Here is a 21,878-nt window from a genome sequence, read left to right on the forward strand (position 1 = left end):
CCACTACCGTATTCTGACCTGGAGAATTTGATGGAATAATGCATGGGGTCACAAAGAGTCGGACAAGATTGAGTGCCTTTCACTTTCACTTTTCAAGAACATGTTGGATGCCTCATGTAACATCCTTACCATCTTACCAGCCCGTGTGGTATTAAAAGCTCCCATTTAACAGACATGGAGACAAGCTCAAAAGGGTAAACTGATTTCCCCAGGGCACTTGACTAAGTAACAGAAACAAGATGCAAACTCAGATCTAAGCTACCACGCTCTGCTGTTTCAGAGGATTTCCCAGCAGAATGTTTCTCCTGGCCATCCAAAGACTTCACCCAGAGCGGCACTAGCTTTTGTAATAGTTCTGTTTTAAGCTAAGGCAGGAAGGAAAGCTATATTATTACAGACCTGAATTATCTCAGCTTCTCTCTTCCTTCTTCTCTTGCTTTAAAATGAATTTGGATAATGGCCTTCAGGTTTGATCAGCTCACTGGGTTGAGGTCACTCTCCTAAGGCCCTGGAGACAGTCCCTCTGTCTGCCAGACAGATGTCAGAAGCATTTATAAAACTGCTCCTCCACCCAGCCCTTCTCCCTCTCAAAACCTTGTGCCATAGATCTGATCATCTGACCCGACCCTGAACTTTTGGATACTGAACTCCATCTTTTACAATCTTGTCCTGTATTCTGGGCTGGAATTCACAATCTCAGCCATAGATTGAATCCTCTACCTGTTTTTTCTTGTGTCCAGATTTAAGTTTTCTTGAAAAGATGGCACTGAAGTGTTAAAAAATTATTGCTACTTTCCTGAAGGTTAGGACTGCCTTCTTTCCTATGGAATCTGAGATCCTTCTTGCTCTCCTTTTAATTCCTTTTGGCAGTCTCCTGGCTGAGCCCCTGTGCTGCAAGCAGTTCTGACTCTTCAGCCTGAAAGGACTCACTGTTTTCATCTTGTTTTCTGGGGTTCCAGTCCATCTGGAGAGACAAACTGACCATGAGTTTTCAGGTGTCAGTAGTGGGACATTTACAGACTCTCCTCGATGAGGAAACGTTGTGAAATGCCCAGATACGCAACGGCTAGGGAAGTCAAGCAAGTAACTGTTGCTGGAAATACCCTATGTTCCTGGACTAATTTGGGGCTTCAATGCAGTCATCGAAGATCCTCGAGGAGAGTCTGTGAATGACTGCATTCAAGCCCCAAATTAGTCCAGGAACACGGGGCGTTTCCAGCAACAGTTACTTGCTTGACTTCCCTAGCCGTTGTGTATCTGGGCATTTCACAACATTTCCTCACATCCTGGTAAACTCTGTTGTATTTTTTAGCTTGATTCTATGTCCTCACAGCCATCCCTAGGAACTAGTGAACTTGCTGTTTGTTTTTCCTTTTAAGTTAAACTGATGAACTCCATTAGTGATCTTAAGATACTGGGCCAGAAGACTGAGGTGGTGGGGTCTTTTTTGGTAGTGACTGTGATAATGATAATAAAAATGATGATATTGTTACTGATAATGGCATTAATAGTTATAAAAACGACACATGACCCAATCTCTTGTATTCAGTTTGCAAAGATGTTTTCACATTATTTATATCTCGTCTTCATAGCATAGATAATAACCACATTTGTAGATGAGGCTCAGAGAGGTAAAGTGGCTGCCTATATGTATATATATATGGCTTCCCAGGTGGTGCTGGTGGTAAAGAACCCACCTGCCAGTGTGGGAGACATAAGAGATGCGAGTTTGATCCCTGGGTGGGAAAGATCCCCTGGAGAAGGGCATGGCAACCCACTCCAGTATTCTTACCTGGAGAATTCCATGGACAGAGGAGCCTGGCAGGCTACAATCCATGTAGTCACAAAAGAATGGGACATGGCTGAAGCGACTTAGCGCGCACGTGCACGCGTGCGCACACACACACACACATATATGTATATGTATATACACATATGCACATAGATTTATTAGGGTATACTTGTACATAAAACTGCACGTGGTTTAAATGTACATTTTGGTGAGTTTTGACATGTGTATTCTGTGAAGCCTTCACAATTAATCCATAGTGCCCCAAAGCTTTTTTGTGTCCCCTTGTAATATCTTTTTCCCTTTCCCATCTCCCCACCCCACGCAACTACTGATCTGTGTCCCGTGATGGTAGATTAGTTTATATAAGTGGAATGTACGATATGCGCTTTTTCTTTCCCGGTGGAGGGGGCAGTCTGACCTCTTATACTCCATCATTTTGAGATTCATTCATGTTACTGTGTAATAATAGTTCATTTATTTTTAGCTACCACTGAGTATTATTCCATTGTATGGATATACTATAATTTGCTTATCCATTCACCTGTTGATGGATATCCTGTTGTTTCAAGTTTTTGGTTACTGCAGATAAAGCTACTGTGAACATTCATGCACAAATATTTGTGTGGACATATGCTATCATTTGTCTTTGGTAGATACCTAGCAGTGGAATGGCTCAGCTGTGTGCTAGGTGTATTTTTGTTGTTGTTGTTATTTTTATTGGCCATGTTCCAGGTGTAATTTGTCTATTTGTGTGTATGTGCTCTTGCCTGACATTTGTATCAGGGATGGTCATTCTAAACTCTGAATAAATTGGAAAGTTTTCTGTCTTGTTCTGTTTTCAAGAATAGCTTATATAATTTTACTGATGGGTTTAATAAAATTGTCTACAAATTAACCTGAACGTGATGCCTTTTAGAAAGCTTTGGGGGTTTTTTTGTTGTTCATTTTTGACTGAGCTGCATGGCTTGCAGGATCTCAGTTCCCCAACCGGAGATTGAAAGCTTGGAATTCTAATCACTAGGAAACCAGAGAAATCCCCTTGAGGAAGTTGTTGGTTAATTTTCTCAATGTCTTAATGGTAGCTGGTCTTTGTAGGTTTTTTTGTGGGTTATCTACTGCTTTTCCATTGGTGGCATTTTAACTTGTCTCTCCCACTAATTCTCTCATTTAATTCTCCAACTTACTGATAAAATGAAAACTTTTTGAGGGAAGAACTCTAGGCTATTCTTCTCTATATTCCCACGAAAAGCACATAATAAGTGGTCATTTGGTGGAATGAATGAATATTGGTTTTAAGTTGCTGTAACAAACACACCTCAACATTTCAGTGTCTAAACTGTAATAGAAGCCTATTTATTGTTCACATATAATTCTATTTCTTTCTCACCTAGCTGTCCATTGTGGATATTCCAGGCCAGTGGGAAGTTTCCACCATGCGATGATTCAGGGACTAAGGCTCCTCCCACTTTGTGGCCCAGCCATCACTTCTGCATTGAGCTGGCATTTGGGCGACTTCTGAATTTACTAGAAGTGGCATTTATCACTACACTCTTCTTCTGGGGAGTCACATGACCTAATCTATATGTAAGGGGGTTGGAAATGTAGTCCCTCGTGGGGCATCAGCTGCTCAGCTCCAACTCTAGACCCTGGAAGAGGGAAAGGGACTTTTGGGTGGACAGTCCACAAGTTTTATTGCTGAGGGTTTCACTGCCTTGCTCTGTGAGACTTTTTTTGTGCCCGTGTTTGATGAATGGTTGTTTTCATGGCTGCCAAGAGCTGTTGAGTAAGAGTGTAACAGCAGACATTCATTTCCTTGCTGTGTTTGTCCGACAACTCACTGTGTCACAGCTGGAAAACTCATTACTCATGAGGACTTCTTTCCCAGGTACAAGAACATAAAGATATATTTATTGAACACTTTTCAGAGTAATGGCAGTGAGCTATTAATCCAAAAATATACGCAAATAATAAGTTTAAATACTAGAGAAAATCCAAATAGTAAAGAGAATCTGAACATACATACCAGTCAAATATTTCTTTCCTTTATTTGTTTATTTAAAAAATTGAAACAGTTCCTTTAAGATCAAATTCCACAAAGAAGTTGTCCATATTAGAGTGCACAATTCAGTGCTTTTAGTATACTCACTAAGTTATGCAACTGTCCCCACTACCCAGTTTCAAAACATTTCATCACCATCACCCCAAAAAGAAACACTGTACCAATTCTTTCCTCCACCAATTCCCTCCACCCAATTCCTTCTTCCGCCCAGTCACTGGCAACTTCGAATCAATCTACTTCCTGTCTCTAGGATTCTCCTATTCTAGACATATCATATAAATGGAATTAAAGAATATGTGATCTTTTGTGTGTACATAGCATAATGTTTTCAAGGTTCATCTATGTGGTAGCACGTATCAATATTTGGTTACTTTTTATGATAAATATAAATAATAGTCCACTGAATGGGTATGTCACCATACCCATTTTTTAAATTGTGGTGAAATACACATACCATCTTAGTCACTTTTTAAATGTACAGTTCACTGGTTTTAATATGTTCATACGATTGGAAAACCGTCTCCAGAACTCTTATCTTTCAAAACTGAAAGTCCATGCTCATTAAATAAATCCTTATTCCTCCTCCCTCCAGTCTCTGAAAACCACTATTCAATACCTTCTGTCTCTATAAATTTGACTGCTCTAGGTGCCTCGTGTAAGTGTAGTCATACTGTATTTGTCTTTTTGTGACTGGTTTATTTCACTCGGCATCAGTATCCTCAAGGTCCATTCATTGTAGCATGTGTCAGAATTCCGTAACTTTTTAAAGAAAAATAGTCCATTGTATACATATATACTGCATTTTGTTTATCTATTTATCCCTTAATGGACACTTGGGTTGCTTCCACATTTTAGCTTTTGTGATTAAAACTGTTATGAACATGGGGGTACACATATATCTCTTTGAGACCCTGCTTCCTCCTCTCCTGTGTCTATACACAAAAGTGGCGTTGTTGGATCATACAGTGATTCTATGCTTAATTTTTTAGGAACTGCCGTAAAGTGCTTTCCATACAGTCTGCACCGCTTACATTCCCGCCAACAGCACTCAGGGGTTCCGCTTTCTGCACATCCTCATGGACGCTTGCTGTTTTCTGTTTCACTCATTTATTTTAAAACAAGCATTTGTTGAGTGCCTATTACACCAAGGCTCAGCTCTATACTTGGCAGAAACCGGGACTGGCAAGATGTAAAGTCATAGTCTCCCCTGCTCTCAGGATCTCAGGGCACAGTGAGGGAGATAGTCATGTTCAAGAGAAATATTAAAATGCAAGCTGAAGGACTTCCCACAGGCTGTCCTGTCGTTAAGACTCTGCCTTTCCACTGCAGGGGCTTGGGTTTGATCCCTGGTTGGGGAAAGAAGTTCCCACAAGCTGTGGGGCCAGAAAAAAAAAAGAAGGAAAGAAAAAAGAAATGTCAGATGACAGGGCTCTATAGGGATGAAAGAGTCTGTGCAAACACAGAGGAGGAAGTGAGAAAATGATACCGGCAAGTCTCTACAAAGAACCTGATATTCAAGCTGGATGTTAAAAGGTGAGCCTGAGGAGTTGAGGTGGAAGGGAGAGTAATTGAAGCCAAAGGAGCGGCATATAGTAGCCAGCCTCCAAGATGGCAGCAAGGATGGTCCCAATTATTCTCCCTTCCTGGTGGTTATGCTTTCATACACTCCTCCCATTAGGCTTTGGACATTGACTAGTTCTGACCTGCAAAGCCAATGGGATGCTGTGAAAGTGACAGTGTGTGACTTCTGAAGATATGGCATAGGAGAACTTGTGCCTTGCTCCCTCTTCCATCTCCTGCTCTGGGGGAAGTCAGCTGTCATGTCGTGAGGCTGCTCAAGATGCCTCCTAGAGTCCCAGGTGAAGAGGAACTGAAACCTGCCAGCCTGTCAGCATAAGCCTGTCAGCACCACGTGTGGAAGTAAATCCTGCAGTGCCATCAGACAGTAGCAGCTCTGGCCAACATCGGACTACAACCTCACAAAGCCCCTCAGCCAAAACCACTCACCAACATGCTGGTAATTTCCAGACCAAAACCACCCCAAAGCCAAATAATATATATTACTGTTTTAAGCCACTAAGTTTTGAAATAATTTGTGACACAACAAGAGATAACGAATGCAGCTAAGAACATGAGAAGATCCGGTATATGTAGAAATGGTGGCATGAGAGACCACCGCCAGAAACCCCAATTTTAGAAAGGCTTCCGAAACGTCTGCGTAAGAGTGGGAGAGAGCGCCACCTGGTGGAGAAAGCTGTGCTTAGCCATTCCTTTCTCTTAGCTTCTATTTTTCTATTAATAGTTGTACCTATAACAGTCTAGTCAAGGCTATGGTTTTTCCACTGGTCATGTATGGATGTGAGAGTTGGACTATGAAGAAAGCTGATCGCCGAAGAATTGATGCTTTTGAACTGTGGTGCTGGAGAAGACTCTTGAGAGTCCCTTGGACTGCAAGGAGATCCAACCAGTCCATTCTAAAGGAGATCAGTCCTGGGTGTTCATTGGAAGGACTCATGCTAAAGCTGAAACTCCAATACTTTGGCCACCTCATGCGAAGAGTTGACTCACTGGAAAAGACTCTGATGCTGGGAGGGATTGGGGGCAGGAGGAGAAGGAGACAACAGAGAATGAGATGGCTGGATGGCATCACCGACTCGATGGACATGAGTTTGAGTGAACTCTGGGAGTTGGTGATGGACAGGGAGGCCTGCGTGCTGCGATTCATGGGGTTGCAAAGAGTCAGACACAACTGAGCAACTGAACTGAACTGATAATAGTTTGAACCCAGGTCTCCTGCATTGCAGGTGGATTCTTTACCATCTGAGCCACCAGGGAAGCCCAAGAATACTGGAGTGAGTAGCCTATCCCTTCTCCAGCGGATCATCCCTACCTAGGAATCAAACTGGGGACTCCTGCATTGCAGGCGAATTCTTTACCAGCTGAGCTACCAGGGAAGCCCAAGAGCCACAGTGAAGTCAATTATGTGGGTCACATACACCTTTGCTTATAGATGTAAAGACTAACCTTTGAAAATGTCATGTTAAGTATTAATTGGGCTTCCCAGGTGGCGCTAGTGGTAAAGAACCCAACTGCTAATGTAGGAGATGTAAGAGATGTAGGTTCAATCCCTGGGTCTGGAAGATCCCCTGGAGGAGGACATGGCAACCCACTCCAGGATGCTTGCCTGGGAAATCCCATGGACAGAAGAGCCTGGTGTGCTATGGTCCATGGGGTTGCAAAGAGTCACACATGACTGAGCCAACTTAGCACGCACACACAAGGTATTAACCTCTTTTTCTATTTTATTTTCTCCTTTAGTCTCTTCCACCTATCAGCTATCCAGGGGAAAACACCAATGGCACCAGGATTTGAGGCAAAAAGTGAAGACTCAGAATGCTGGTGAAGGGAAAGAAGGAACCTGGAGAATTTGATTATGAAAAATGAGAATCAGGCTCCCATAGCGGAATCCAGTTGACCAGGGGAAGTCTTCGATTGCTGATGTTGGCTGTGGCTGTTCTCCCTTTTTGATCTTTAGAGCCTTTTTTTCTCCTCCAATGTTTTCCTCAAATTATGTCTAGCAGTTCTGGAATGATACCCCTCAATTTCATAGCTGCCAAGAGAGAAAACCAATAAAACTACTAGCTACAGTCAGCTTCAGGCCAGTGGTCCAGGCAGACCTAAGGAGGAGGGATTGTAAAGAAACTGAAATCTACCTTTGGAGTAAATTACTGATGGTGGAATTTCAGGTAAAGTTACTGAAGAAAAAATATTCTTTTCTCTGCTTTTCCTGCTGCTGCTGCTGCTAAGTCACTTCAGTCGTGTCCGACTCTGTGTGACCCCATAGACGGAAGCCCACCAGGCTCCCCTGTCCCTGGGATTCTCCAGGCAAGAACACTGGAGTGGGTTGCCATTTCCTTCTCCAATGTGTGAAAGTGAAAAGTGAAAGTGAAGTCGCTCAGTCGTGTCTGACCCTTAGCGACCCCACGGACTGCAGCCTACCAGGCTCCTCCATCCATTGGATTTTCTAGGCAAGAGTACTGGAGTGGCTTGCCATTGCCTTCTCCGCTGCTTTTCCTAGCTTCATTCTAAAGAAGGACAAGCAGAGTCCAGCAGAAAAGCCTGGCTCAGCCACAAAGCCTGGCCCATTCCTCTAAGAAGCAGGAGCAGAGTGATTTCTAAATACAGCTTAGTGGTCAGTGGGGGATTTGGATCTGTCTAGAGTCCCTTATACTGCAAGGAGATCCAACCAGTCCATTCTAGAGGAGATCAATCCTGGATGTTCATTGGAGGGACTGATGCTAAAGCTGAAACTGCAATACTTTGGCCACCTCATGCGACGAGTTGACTCACTGGAAAAGACTCTGATGCTGGGAAAGGTTGGGGGCGGGAGGAGAAGGGGACGACGGAGAATGAGATGGCTGGATGGCATCACCGACTCTGTGGACATGAGTTTGAGTGAACTCCGGGAGTTGGTGATGGACAGGGAGGCCTGGCGTGCTGTGATTCATGGGGTCGCGGAGAGTCGGACACGACTGAGCGACTGAACTGAACTGAACTGAACTGAACCTTCTGGCTGTTTGGAGGGGGAAGTGATTACTTCCGACTGGGGCAATCAGGGAAGGAGTGCAATGTCTGACTCCTGCTTAGATGAATGGGCTTCTCTAATGGCTCAGATGGTAAAGAATCCATGTCTCTTGGTCTGGAAGATTCCCCCTGGAGAAGTGAATGGCTACCCACTCCAGTATTCTTGCCTGGCGAATTCCATGGACAGAGGAGCCTGGCGGGCTACCATGCGCAGGATGAGGAAGAGTCGGACACTGACCGAGTGACGAACACTTTCACTTTTCACTTAGATGAATGGGTTGGATTTGGACCCAAGCACAAGTGGGAGAAAGGCATTCCTCCCTGGGCTCACAGCACAGGCAATGTGAGATCAGAGTGCAAGAGGTACTTGAAGGTAACAGTGGAGGAGTTCTGTCTGATGAAGTGAAGAGGCCCAGGAAGGGGAGTAGCAGGGGATGAGGCCAGTGAATACAGACTAAGGAGGTGATGGCATAGTTGGGGGTGGGCAGGATCAGATGACCCGTGAGGTTAAAATTCCAGCTCACAGTTGCATACTAGCTGACAGACACTGAAGTTCCTTGACAAATCTCAGATTTCTCATCTATGAAACGGCAATATAATAATTGGGTTGTTGGAAGAGAACTAGATAAGATTGGGCCTTCCCTGCTGCCTCAGCGGTAAAGAATCCACCCGTAATGCAAGAATGGAGAAGGGAATGGCAACCCACTCCAGTATTCTTGCCTAGAGAATTCTGTGGACCGAGGAGCCTGGTGGACTACTGTCCACAGTAGAGTCGGACACCACTGCAGTGACTTAGCATGCATGCATGCATTGGAGAAGGAAATGGCAACCCACTCCAATATTCTTGCCTGGAGAATCCCAGGGACAGAAGAGCCTGGTGGGCTGCCGTCTATGGGGTCTCACAGAGTCGGACAGGACTGAAGCGACTTAGCAGCAGCAGCAGCAGTAATGCAGGAGATGCGGGTTCAGTCCCTGGGTTGGGAAGATCCCCTGCAGAAGGAAACAGCAAGGCATTCCAGTATTCTTGCCTGGAGAATCCCATAAACAGAGGAGCCTAGCGTGCTAAAGACCATAGGGTCGCATAGAGTCCGATACGACTGAAGTGACTTAGCAAGCACGCACATAAAGAGCTTAGTCCAGTACCGGCGCCTGGTTAGTCCTCCGTAAATAAAGGCTAATGTTATTATTAATGCAAAGGCAGCTTTAAGGGCGATTAACTGGGCAACACAGTGAGAAGTGGGTCGGATTGGGAAGGGCTTGCCCAGGACCTTGTACACAGTAGCTACTCAGGAAACACTGAACAGAATTGCATTCTCTGCTAGGCATCGGGCATGCAGATGTATTGGTTTCTGCCGTTTGTAAGCTCATGGTCCACAGGGAGTCAGGTAAGTACCAAAGTTGGTGGGGGGAGGATGCAGACATAAATTCTTCAGATTATCTTCACTCCAACTGTTCCCTGCCAGAATCCAAAGCGACGCGGGGGCCACGAGGGGCAGAATCTCCTCGCGCAAGTTCCCAGGGTTTAGCGAACCGCGGGTAAGACTAGAGTTAAGCCAGGACCCCGGGCAGGGAAGAAAAAGTACGCAGGCGCAGTGCGGATGCCGGCACTCACCTGTCCCGGAGTGGGCGGAGCTAAACCGGGAGCGGAGCCGGAGGCGGGGCGGGCGCGATGACGTCAGGGCTCGGCGCCGCAGAGCAATCGCGTCCCGGAAGTGGCGGCGGAGGGGGAGGCGGAGGAGGTTCTGAGTCCTGCGACTTCAGAGCGGCCTTGGGAAGAGGTTCGTCGTCGGGGTGGGGCGGGCCTGAGGAAACGCTCCGGGGTCCGGTGGCCCTATCAAGTGCCTCCTGGCCGTCCCCGCCCCTTCCCCACCAACGCAGCGACCGGGTAGGTGAGGTTCGCCACCCCCTCCCCACTCTGGTGCGTCTGCCAACTGTGCGGAGTTGGGCGCCAGAACGCCACGGGGGCTACCACCTGCTGGCCCAGGGATCTTGGGTGTGGCCTTCCCTGGTTTGGGCCTCTGGGCCGCGTCAGGCTGGCCTGCAGAGATGATGGCTCGGCCCCTGCCGGGGCAGACTTGCTTCACCTCCTCCTGTGCCCCTACCTCGCGCCCGCCCTGGGTCCTTTCGTTCTAGCTCCGCCTGCAGGGACTTCAGGTTCCTGATGGCCCCTTTGTCACCCTCCCCTTCAAACACCCGCTTCTCCCCGCCGTCCCAGATCGAAGCCCCTACCCTTGGACTTCCTATTGTTGCTGTGCACCAAGGTTCTGCCTCCTTGCTTACTACTTAGCGTTTGGGTAGGACTTGAAATTTGGAAAGAGAATGAGAGCGCCTGTGGCTCTCCGCATCCGAGAAGGGAGAAGGGAATGGAGTGTTGTGGAAGGTGATGACGGCCGCGTGGCGTTCAAGAGGGAAAAAGGGGAGGAGGGTAACGGGCAGGGTTGGTTCAGGAAGTTGTTGGTAACTAAAGGGAGCGGGGGAAAGGTTAGAGGTTGGAGCAGGGCAGAAGAAAGCTCTGGGTTCCTGGAGGATGAGCAGTTGATTGCTTCATTCCGCGAGCATTTATTACATGCCCACTGTGTGCATAAACAGTGATGAATGGAAGACAGTCTCTGACCTGGTGGAACTCAAGGTTAAGAGGGATGACTGGCAAGAAAGCAGGGAGTTTTGCTTTGGTGTAATAAGTGCTGTTAGGGGTGAGTACATGATCTTTTGTGAGCATGGTAGGGTCTCCCAGTCCAGACTGGGGGTATTGGCAAAGACTTCTCAGAGCCAGAGAGTGATGCTTAAGCTGATACCTGAAGGATGAATAGGAATTAACTAGGTAAAAAGTGGAAGAAAATTATTTCAGGACATCGTTTCTCTTGAGACCTCAGGCTGCCTCCCACTGGTAGCCATGTGTGTTTGGTTTTTATGGCTTACACTCTTGGTTGATCTGTGGGGGAAAAGATGGAGAGTCAGAAGAGCAGGATTTTATACAGTTGACCCTTGAACAATGCAGGGGTTGGGTGCTGACTGCGAAGTCAAAAACAAGAGTATGACTTACAGTAGTCCCTCCTGCTATTCCTCCATATCCACCATTCAACCAACAGTCGATCATTTAGAACTGTAGTATTTACTATTTAAAAAAAAATCTGTATATAAGTGGATCCGTGCAGTTCAAACCCATGTTTTTCAGGGGTCAGCTCTGTCTGGGTAATTCATTCCGCCTTGCTGAATGTCTTTCTCTGTGAAATGGGCTTTCCACCTGTAGCCCTGCCTACCTTACAGGTGTATTATGGGACTACATGGAATGATGCAGGTAGAAATGTGTTGACCATTGGAAGTGCAGTGCAAATGTCAGGAATTCTTATGATTACAGGATGCAGGCCTCAGAGCGAGAGGGCTGTGGACCAGAGGTGAGCCCCGGCACGATCCCTGAGGCTACCCTGGAGTCTCTGCCTGTTCCTACCAAGTCGCCGGCATTTGATCTGTTCAACTTGGTTCTGTCCTACAAGAGGCTTGAGGTCTACCTGGAACCCCTGAAGGATGCCGGCGATGGGGTCCGGTATTTGCTCAGGTACAGATTTTATTTAGAGTTACTCTAACATGCTGGGCCTTTTGCCTTCCTGCTTTTAGTTGTACTGGCCACAGGCAGTGGCTGGGCTGTCCTTTCTGCCCTGGTGAGGAGCAGTTCTGGGAGGTCTTTTGGCCCTCTGGGCTTATTCTTGGTCTACCCCCTATCAGATCCAGCCCAGGAGAGGCAGGCACTGGGAACCATCTGGTCGTTCACCATAGTTTTCTTCTTTGTGGCTGAATAAGCTCGTATCCCAGGACTGCTGCCTAGCCTTGACTACTGGTTCTTCTATCTGAAGCATGCTTTTTTCTTTTTCCTTCTCTCCCAATATTAGCATAATTTATATTAAAATTAGGATGCAAACAAATGTCTATGAATAAACAGGTACTATTTTCACTAATCCTTTAGGATTATGGCTCTCAAAAATTTCTGTTCGTATTCTGCTTTGATTTTCATCCTCAGTAAGTTTTTTCTCCTTTCAGCTCACTTTATTTCTTCTGTTAAAGTATTTAAAATTACAGATACATACAATTCTGCTCCCAAAACACTTCAGTTTGCCTTTAAATAATAATGACTTAAAAAAAAATAACATCATACTGAACAAAATTAACAATGTGATTCCTTGATATCACCCTATACCCAGTTCATATTCAGATTTCCTCAGTTGCCCCAAGAATGTCATTTACCATTGTTTTGGCCCAGTCAGGCTCCAATCCAGGGCCATGCATTCTATGTGGTTATTATATCCCTTAGGTCTTTCTCGTTGAAATGGTCTTCTTCATGACACTGATGTGCTGGAGGCTCAGCTGAGTGTGCTGGAGAATTTCCTACCTAGATTTGTCTGGTTGCTGTTTCTTCCTGGTGCAGACTGGAGGTTAAATTTAAAAGTTGGATTAGATTCAAGTTAAAAAAAGAAAAAAAAAGTATTTTTTGCAAAGGTCATATGTTCTTAATATTGCATGGTAATGGGAGTCACATAAAACCAGCTTGTCCTAAAGAGCAGTCATTCTTCATCTAGAGCCAGTGCGTGGCGCTGTAGGGGTCACTGACTCTCCTGAACCTGCCTGTAAAGTTGTGCAGGCCCATGTGTGTATTTCTAGGGAGAAGTCATCAGATTCTCATAAAGACCTTCAACCTGCTCAGAGCCTGAGAGATACTGGTTGGAGACAGGGCCAGTAGAGTTGGGTTAATTTCTCAAGGTGCTACAGAGTATTCATTCTTAACCTCAGTCTGGAAATAATTGGAGCTTTATTTTTAGCTCTGTCCAAGGCCCCCAATTTTTATTGTTTGCCCCAGAACTCCTTTAATTTATGGCATTATCCCTAGAGATGAGCTGTCAGGGTTCCAGAGCAACGTTCTCTACTTTTAGATGACTATGCTGTCAGCGTAAGGGGTAGGGAGATTGGGTCAGAAGGGGCTGGCTTTGTAATTCCATCATGACCAGCTAGCTGAGATGAACTGTGGTCTTCCTCAGGGGAGTGTGTGGGCTTCACAGGGCTGTGCTCTCTGGTGTTTTCTACTGTGTGTATGTGCGTGCACCTGTGCACGCAAGTATGTGTATGTATATACCTGTGTATGTACATATGTGTGTTTTGCCTTTTTGTGGCAAAGTGCAAAAGTTAAATATGTCCTTAATTTCCTGCCCTTTCCCTTTTCCAGCTCAGGTCTATTAGCACTTGTTGGCACTAATGTGTTAGGATTTTTCCATTTTATGAAATTAGAAATCTGAGAATGTGGGATTGAAAAAGTTGGATTGGGGAGGAGCACTGGGCCTAAAAAGCACCGAAGAACTTGTGGTCTCTGAGCCCCTGGGAGATGGAGCACTGGTCTGTGAAAGTGGCTGTCAAGTTCGTTTGTGTATTTGGTTGTTCTTTCTCAGTAAAGAGGATTTGACTTTGAAGAAGGATCTAATCTTGAGCTTCTTTGAGGTCTGAAGCCTGGAGCTGCAGTTGATTTTTAAGACTTCTCTCTTCTGGGATCAGCTACTCCAGTAAGTGGGTCTCCATGAACAGAGTGTCAATAAAGACATCAGATAGAATGGAAGAAGCGGGGAATTCCTTGATGGTCCAGTGGTTAAGACTCTGTATTTCTACCGCAGAAGGCATGGGTTCAATCCCTGGGCGTGGAGGAATTAAGATTCCACATGCTGCTCAGCATGGCCAAAATAAAAACATCCTTTTTGTTTTTTAATTAAAAAAAAAAAGGCTTTAAATGAAAGTGACCTCAGTGACTGTGTAATGTTTTTATTTCTGAGAAGGAATTGGCCTTAGACCTGACTTTTAATTTGCTTTTGTTCTGGTAGAGCCAGTAGATGGGTCTGAGGTATAAGTTGGAGTGTTTGCAATTTTAAGACAAACGCATAGAGAGGTTATTTCATTCCCTTACTCATAACTCTCATTAAAAAATAAAAGCAGCTCATAAATTAGTTAACCTCATTTTGTAACTGTGAAATACCCCAATTAGAGCAAAAGAAAATGCATTGAAGTTCTGAATACATTGCAACTGAACTGTTGATTTTTATATTTGACTTTCTCCTCTGAGGGCTCACCTTGTATACACTGACCCTGCTCTTTAGAATGTAGGTGTCAGTGGCTTTGTTATTACATCTGTGCACCCTTTATCCTATTAAATGTTCTTTGTCAGGGACTAAGCCAGCAGCGTTTGCTTGAACCCTGTCTCTGATTTTCTTTCCTCTGTCTTTGGGGGCTTATGAGTTTGAGTGAACTCCGGGAGTTGGTGATGGACAGGGAGGCCTGGCGTGCTGTGGTTCATGGGGTCGCGGAGAGTCGGACACGACTGAGCGACTGAACTGAACTGAACTGACTGATGTTGCCATTTAGTGGTGGTGGAAGCCTGGTCTGTGTTAGGTTCTGAAAGTTCCAATTCAGTTTGGGCATGTTTCCTGAGAGGACGCCAACCCTGGTTTGTCTTCTTTTTTTATATATTGAAATCTTTATCATTGTCATTCTTTTGGAATTAACGTATGTTTAAAACTCTCAAAATCACAGAAAGAGAAAATTGCAGATAAGGGCAAAGAAATCCTTCACATTTGTTCACTCAATTTTCATTTTAGATGAATCTTGTGCAGTAGATGTATATTCCTTTGAAATTAAAAAAGAGAAAAGAATATATTGCATACTAACTCTATCTCAGTAAATACAAAGAATAAAGGGAACCTTTAAAGAAGAATGTCATCGACACCTCTTAAAGAGAATAAAACCTTACACAACACAGGTTAAACAGGGTTATAACATTAAGAGATAATTTTATAAGTCCTTCCTCCTCCTTCCTCCTCCTGTGGTTTCCTGCTGCCTTTTCTCACCCTGGGGCCTGGGGTGTGACCTCAGGTCTCTCTCCCGGTTGCCTGTCCAAGTGAGAGACCCACTTTTCATTTCTTCCTGACCATCTGAGTTACCTCTGAGCTCCGGGGCTGCCTCTTGCTCCTGGTTTGGAAGACGTGGCTGGAGGGGTAGCTGCCTTCAGTGACCAGGACTCTCTGTTGCAGGTTCAGTTCAGTTCAGTCGTTCAGTCGTGTCTGACTCTTTGCAACCCCATGGACTGCAGCACACCAGGCTTCCCTGTCTGTCGCCAACTCCCGGAGCTTGCTCAAACTCATGTCCATCGGGTTGGTGATGCCATCCAACCATCTCATCCTCTGTCATCCTCTTCTCCTGCCCTCAATCTTTCCCAGCATCAGGGTCTTTTCCAGTGAGTCAGCTCTTTGCATCAGGTGGCCAAAAGATTGGAGCTTCAGCTTCAGCATCAGTCCTTCCATTGAATATTCAGGACTGATTTCCTTTAGGATGCACTGGTTTGATCTCCTTGCAGTCCAAGGAACTCTCAAGAGTCTTCTCTAACATCACAGTTCAAAAGCATCAATTCTTCGGCGCTCAGCCTTCTTTATGGTCCAATTCTCACATCCATGCATGAGTACTGGAAAACCATAGGTTTGAGTATACCGTCCTTTGTCAGCAAAGTAATGTCTCTGCTTTTTGATATGCTATCTAGGTTGGTCATGGCTTTTCTTCCAAGGAGCAAGCGTCTTTTAATTTCATGGCTGCAGTCACCATCTGCAGTGATTTTGGAGCCCAAGAAAATAAAGTCTGTCACTGTTTTCATTGTTTCCCCATCTATTTTCCATGAAGTGATGGGACTGGATGCCCTGATCTTAGTTTTTGAATGTTGAGTTTTAAGCCAGCTTTTTCACTCTCTTCTTTCACTTTCATCAAGAGGCTCTTTAGTTCTTTGTTTTCTGCCATAAGAGTGGTATCATCTGCATATCTGAGGTTATTGATATTTCTACCAGCAATCTTGATTTCAGCTTGTGCTTCATCCAGCCTGGCATTTTGCATGATGTACTCTGCATATAAGTTAAATAAACAGGGTGACAATATACAGCCTTGTGTTGCAGGTGGCAGATGCCATTGTGTTCCTTGCTGACCTGCCTGGGCCTCAACGTCTTGTTTCTCACCTTGAACGAGGGTAAGAACTGCTTCCAGGGCTTTTTGTGAGTGAAGGTGGAGAGGAATTCTGAGAATCGGCCCTGTATGAGGGAGCCGCCTGTCCCGCTGTGGGGTCAGCCTCCCTCCATGTCTGCACAGTGTCAAAACACAGGCTCCTGAGGGACCCACCTGGGGCTAGAATCCTGATTGGGCCACTGTTGTGACATCAGAATTCTTTAATCTGTCTCTTAAGGGCTAATCATCCTCATCTCTGAATGGGGCTTCCCTGTGGCTCAACTAGTAAAGAATCTGCTTGCAATGCAGGACAGCTGGGTTCAGTCCCTGGGTTGGGAAGATCCCCTGGAGAAGGAAATGGCAACCCACTCCAGTATTCTTGCCTGGTGAATTTCATGAACAGAGGAGCCTGGCAGGCTACAGTCCATGGGGTCACAAAGAGTCGGACATGACTGACTGAGTGACTAAATTTCATTTTCTCCGAAGGGGGATAATAGAAGTGCTTTCCTCAGAGTGTAGTTGTGAAGAACAAGATAATCTATGTGTAACACTTAGCAAAGTTAAAATAAGCATTCAGTACATGATAACTATTATTATTGTTTCCTCTGGACTAAATGCGTTGACCTTTTCCCAGTTTGGTTTCCGGGGTCAGCTGAGGGTATGAGCTGGGGTGAAGGTACTAGGAATGTGAACGGATGAGGCATTTTTGCCTGTTGATTTTCTCTGGCTCAGCAAGTGGTCCTGGTGGGGTCTGCTAGACAGTCAACAGCAGTGAGGGGTTTGTAGCATGCAGCCTTTGAGGTCGGTGTGTGGACAGGTAGGCAGCTGGAGGGGTCCTGGGTAGTGATGTCTCCTGGGGACCTTTTATGAAAAGGCATGTTGTGATCCAGCCCTTTTGGTCAGAACTGGCAGATGGCTGCAGAAAAAGCCAAGCCCCTCAAGGGAAATGAGTGAAGGGCCTGGGATAGAATGTTCTGAGGAGCTGGGTCCTATCTTCATGCCTTTGTTCTATTGAATTCCCATTTCTCAAGTGTCTCCTTTGCTTCCTGTGGTTTCAGTGAGTTGAAAAATAAACCCATTTCACATAAGACCTCATCTTCTGTGTCTTAGTAGGACTCTTCTCTGCCTCACTGAAACTCAGATATCCTTCCCAAGCTGTTAGATTTTTCTGAATATATTTCCACAGTAAATTAGTTCAGGTGACAGATATTTAATTACTTTGTACCCAGTGCTCTGTTAGCTTGCTTCCATGTTAACATGGAAGAAGTTCCTTCCTTGGATTTTATTTTAGCCTCACCATTTCTCGATCCAAAGTGGTCAGTGGTGTCCTAAATGCCAGTGGAAGGCTTCCAGTCAGCCCTCATGACCCAAAGGTCAGGATGTCAGACATCGGGAGGTCCCCATGGCCAGACCTCAGGCACGAGCTACCTACTGTGTGCTCTGTACTAGTAGAGTGGTTTTTAATATTTTTAAAAGGGTCTGGGGCTACGGCAGTGACCAGATGGGGAAAGTCCTAGCCCTCAGGGGCCTACCTTCATGGAGAGGCCAACGGCTATGCCTGTAGTCTGCCTTGTGGTGATAAGTTCTGTGAGGACAACTAAAGCTGGGTTAAGAGGCTGGAGGGCGAGTGGGGAGAGGCTGTTTCGTGCCAGGTGGTCTGGGGCGGGTTCTTCTGGGCAGAGGCCTTGGGGAGGTGAGGGAGTGGGCCCGTGGGCATCTGGTGGCTCCTGGCGCTGCCACTCGCTTATCTGCAGTGTTGCTGCTCCCACAGGTGCCTGGTACTCAGTGGGCGCCCTGATGATTTCGGTGCCCGCCTTGCTGGGCTACCTTCAGGAGGTTTGCCGGGCACGGCGGCCCGAGTCTGAGCTGATGAGGAGGAGGTACCACAGCGTGAGGCAGGAGGACCTGCAGGGAGCTCGCCTGTCTCGCCCCGAGGCCGTCGCTGAGGTGAAGAGCTTGTGAGTATGGACGGGCCGGGGAGGTGAAGGCTGGTGCCAGTACCAGCTGCCACCACGCTGAGCGCTTGCTGGGCACCAGACATTGTTGAGGGCAAAACGGGATGTTATTTCCTTTGATCTTTGTCAGGGTTCTGGGAGATGGCTACTATGACTGACCTCCATTGATGAAGGAGGAAAAAGGCAAGGGACCAAGCTGGGATGGGCATCCAGAGCTAGCTGATTCCACAGTTTAGGGTCTTGACTGAGCACATGCACGCATGAGCCACTGCCTGGGTTCAAATCCCAGCTCTTCCAGTGTGACTCTGGGCACGTTACTCAGGTTTGTCATCTGTTAAATGAGATAAGTACAGGCCTACCTCCTAGGTGGTTGTGAAGACTAATTGGGTGTCTGGTACCCAGCAAGTGTTCAGTCAAAGATTAGTCATCATCACTGCACTGTGGAGGAGCTTCCTAAACGTGACAGAGCTGGAGCTCCTGGGGAAGCACCTTCAGACTGTTGGAAAACAACAACTGTAACAGCTTCAGTGGCTTCCGTGACATACAGCAGGGGTTCTCGTCTCTTCCTGGGCAGCAGAGACATCTGTGGAGCTCCCCACCAAAAAGAAAAATTATCAACAAGTGGACTGGGCTCTTCTGAAGAAATTCTGAGTCAGTTACCTACGGGGGTGGGGGTGCTGCATATCTGCAGTTTTTCAAAAAACCTTTTTCCTTTGAAATGATTTTAAACTTATGGAAGAGTTCTGGGAATGGTGCAAAGAACTCTCATCTGCCCTTTACCCAAATAGAACAGTTATTAACGTTTTGCCACATTGGCTTCATCTATCTCCCTACACTGAGATGTAGTTTTTTTCTTCCTGAACCATTTAAAAGTAAATTACAGACAGCTTGTCTGTTTATCCCAAACACTTCAGTATGCATATTCTAAGAACAAGGACATTCTCCTCTATATCCACAGTCCTGTAATCAAATTTTGGGAATTTAGCATTGATAACATTAGCATTAGTGCCATTATCTAATAATTGTTCATGATCAAATTTTGCCAGTTGTACTAATAAGGTCTTTTATATAAATTTCTCCTCATCTGGGCTCCAGTCCAGACTCTTATGTGACATTTAGTTTTTAGTCTCCTGTGACCTGAAATAGTTCCTTAGTCTTTGTTTCTCATGACCTTGACATTTTAGAATAGAACAAGTTTATTATTTTGTAGAACTTCCCTTCTCTTTCAGTAATTTGGTTCGTCATGATTGGATTCAGGTTTTGCATCTTTGGCAGAAACGTGACGTTGTCACTGTATCATATCATATAAGAGGTACATGATGTCACTGTCTGTTATGGGAGATACTAACTTTGATTACCTTGGTGAAAGTTTCTCCACTGTAAGTTGACTATTTATTTTACCCTCTAGAGTTAGGGGGAGCCTGGTGGGCTTCCGTCTATGGGGTCACACAGAGTCGGACATGACTGAAGTGACTTACCAGTAGCAGAGTTAGTAATCTGAGTGGGGGTACTTTGAGACTTTGTTAAGTATCTTGTTCCTCATCAGACATTCACCCACTACATTGAAATCCGCTGTTAGGTCTTGCCTTCATCAATTTATTACTGTGATGGTTGCATAGGTGATTTCCTAAGTGTCATTATTACCTGACATTCTGTAAGAAAGAGCTTTTTCTTATTATTATATGAAAGCAGGATTTTAAAATTTTATTCAGTGGGTTATAATCCATTACTATGATTATTAGTTTTGATCTTATTTTGTCCTCAGTTTGGGCTTCCCTGATAGCTCAGTTGGTAAAGAATCCACCTGCAATGCAGAAGATCCTGGTTCGATTCCTGGGTCAGGAAGATCTGTTGGAGAAGGGGTAGGCTACCCACTCCAGTATTCTTGGGCTTCCTTTGTGGCTCAGCTGGTAAAGAATCTGCCTGCAACGCGGGAGACCTGGGTTTGATCCCTGGGTTGGGAAGATCCCCTGGAGAAGGGAAAGGCTACCCATTCCAGTATTCTAGCCAGGAGAATTCCATGGACTGTATAGTCTTTGGGGTCGAAAAGAGTTGGACATGACTGAGCAACTTTCACTTTTTTAATTTTATGATACGGTGGTGGTGGTGGTTTAGTTGCTAAGTCATGTCTGACTCTTGTGACCGCATGAACTATAACCTGCCAGGCTCCTCTGTCCCTGGGATTCTCCAGGTAAGAATACTGGAGTAGGTTGCCATTTCCTTCTACAGGGGATCTTCCCGACCCAGGGATCAAGCCTGGGTTTCCTGCGTTGCAGGCGGATTCTTCACCAACTGAGCTATGAGGGAAGCCCTATGATACAGTAGAATGTTCAAATTCATCTTCCACATTCCCTGCCTTGCTCTAGAATCAGCCATTTCTCCAAGGAGCCCTTCAGAAACCAAGATCTGGGTGCTCGTTGCACAAGCATGCTCTCTTTGGTTTTGATGGGGGTGAGGGGGATCCATTTTAAAAAACTCTCCAGGTCAGTCTACCTGAAACCCTAGGTGGAGACACATTGCTGTACATCCTATCCATCTTCATAGCTCCAGTGCATCTGCTCCTCAGGTACTCTGCTCCTCATAGTGTAGAGGAAAACTGCATCCTTGAAAAAGTTAAGTAATCGGCCCGACACCAACAGTTAGGAAGAGACCAAAGCAGGAACCTCAGAAAGTTTTCCAAGAAGGGACCTGAGATGTATGAAGTTTCCCCAAATTCCCTGACCCCTCCAAGGGGTTTGAAGGGACTGGCTGAACCTAGGTAGCTGTGCCTGCGAAGTCCTGGGCTCTGCTGCCCTGGTGCTCTGTTAGGCCGCACAAGCAGGTGAGGCAGGGTACACAGCTTACATGAGCCCCCTGTGTTGTGCCTACAGCTTGATCCAGCTGGAGGCCCTCCTGAGCCGCCTGTGCTGCACCTGCGAAGCTGCCTACCGTGTGCTGCACTGGGAGAACCCCACCGTGTCCTCACAGTGAGTGCCCCTCCCCTCCCACCGCCCGTGCCCTGAGGACCCCAGGCAAAGACAGCTGCCTTAAGAGGCCCCCTGTCATCCTCACTCAGGGGAAAAGAGCCCTCTAGGCTCTTGTGTGCAGACCAGCACGTAGGCTTGTGGGCTTTAATGCCCTGCTTTGGTTTAACACCTTCTTTGCGCAGTATGCTCAAAATATTTTAATAATAGAAAAATAACTCACCATGTAATCTCCCACCCTGGTATAGCAGCCGATCTCATGTTTGGGTTGCCTGCTAGAGTTTGTCATAGGCACGTGCTGTCTATAGCTCAGAGTGTAGGTGAGACCCCCCCCCCCCCACTTATTGTACTATATAATTGGTTTTCCATGTTGCTCCATAGCTTTTGGAATTACTTGTAATACCACACCAATATAGATAGCGATTATACTGTAATTTATGAAATTATATATTATACATCCTGTTGTATATTTAGTCAGTTTCTACTTTTAATTACTAACCCTGTAGTGCACATTT

At 45.7% G+C, this 21,878-nt stretch overlaps 1 protein-coding gene across 8 annotated transcripts in view; it reads left to right on the forward strand.

The window, feature by feature from the left end:
• The first annotated feature begins 10,128 nt into the window (after nucleotides 1-10,128).
• Nucleotides 10,129-21,878, forward strand: part of ZFYVE27 (zinc finger FYVE-type containing 27) — a 57,536-nt gene continuing 45,786 nt past the window's right edge. For 3 of the 8 annotated variants that reach the window (XM_088842240.1, XM_055424933.2, XM_088842239.1), the window contains exons 1-5: nucleotides 10,131-10,320; nucleotides 11,794-11,991; nucleotides 16,400-16,470; nucleotides 18,217-18,403; nucleotides 21,271-21,366. In XM_088842240.1, coding sequence (XP_088698366.1) covers nucleotides 11,795-11,991; nucleotides 16,400-16,470; nucleotides 18,217-18,403; nucleotides 21,271-21,366 — 551 coding nt within the window. In that variant the 5' untranslated portion in view covers nucleotides 10,131-10,320; nucleotide 11,794. Of the gene's footprint in view, nucleotides 10,325-11,793; nucleotides 11,992-16,399; nucleotides 16,471-18,216; nucleotides 18,404-21,270; nucleotides 21,367-21,878 lie in introns of all 8 variants that reach the window. The other 5 variants (XM_088842241.1, XM_088842237.1, XM_088842238.1 and 2 more) reach the window with 4 other exon arrangements.

This window comes from Moschus berezovskii, chromosome 12, assembly GCF_049115385.1.
Source record: "Moschus berezovskii isolate FMDL1 chromosome 12, NW_MosBer_1.0, whole genome shotgun sequence".
Classification (NCBI taxonomy): domain Eukaryota; kingdom Metazoa; phylum Chordata; class Mammalia; order Artiodactyla; family Moschidae; genus Moschus; species Moschus berezovskii.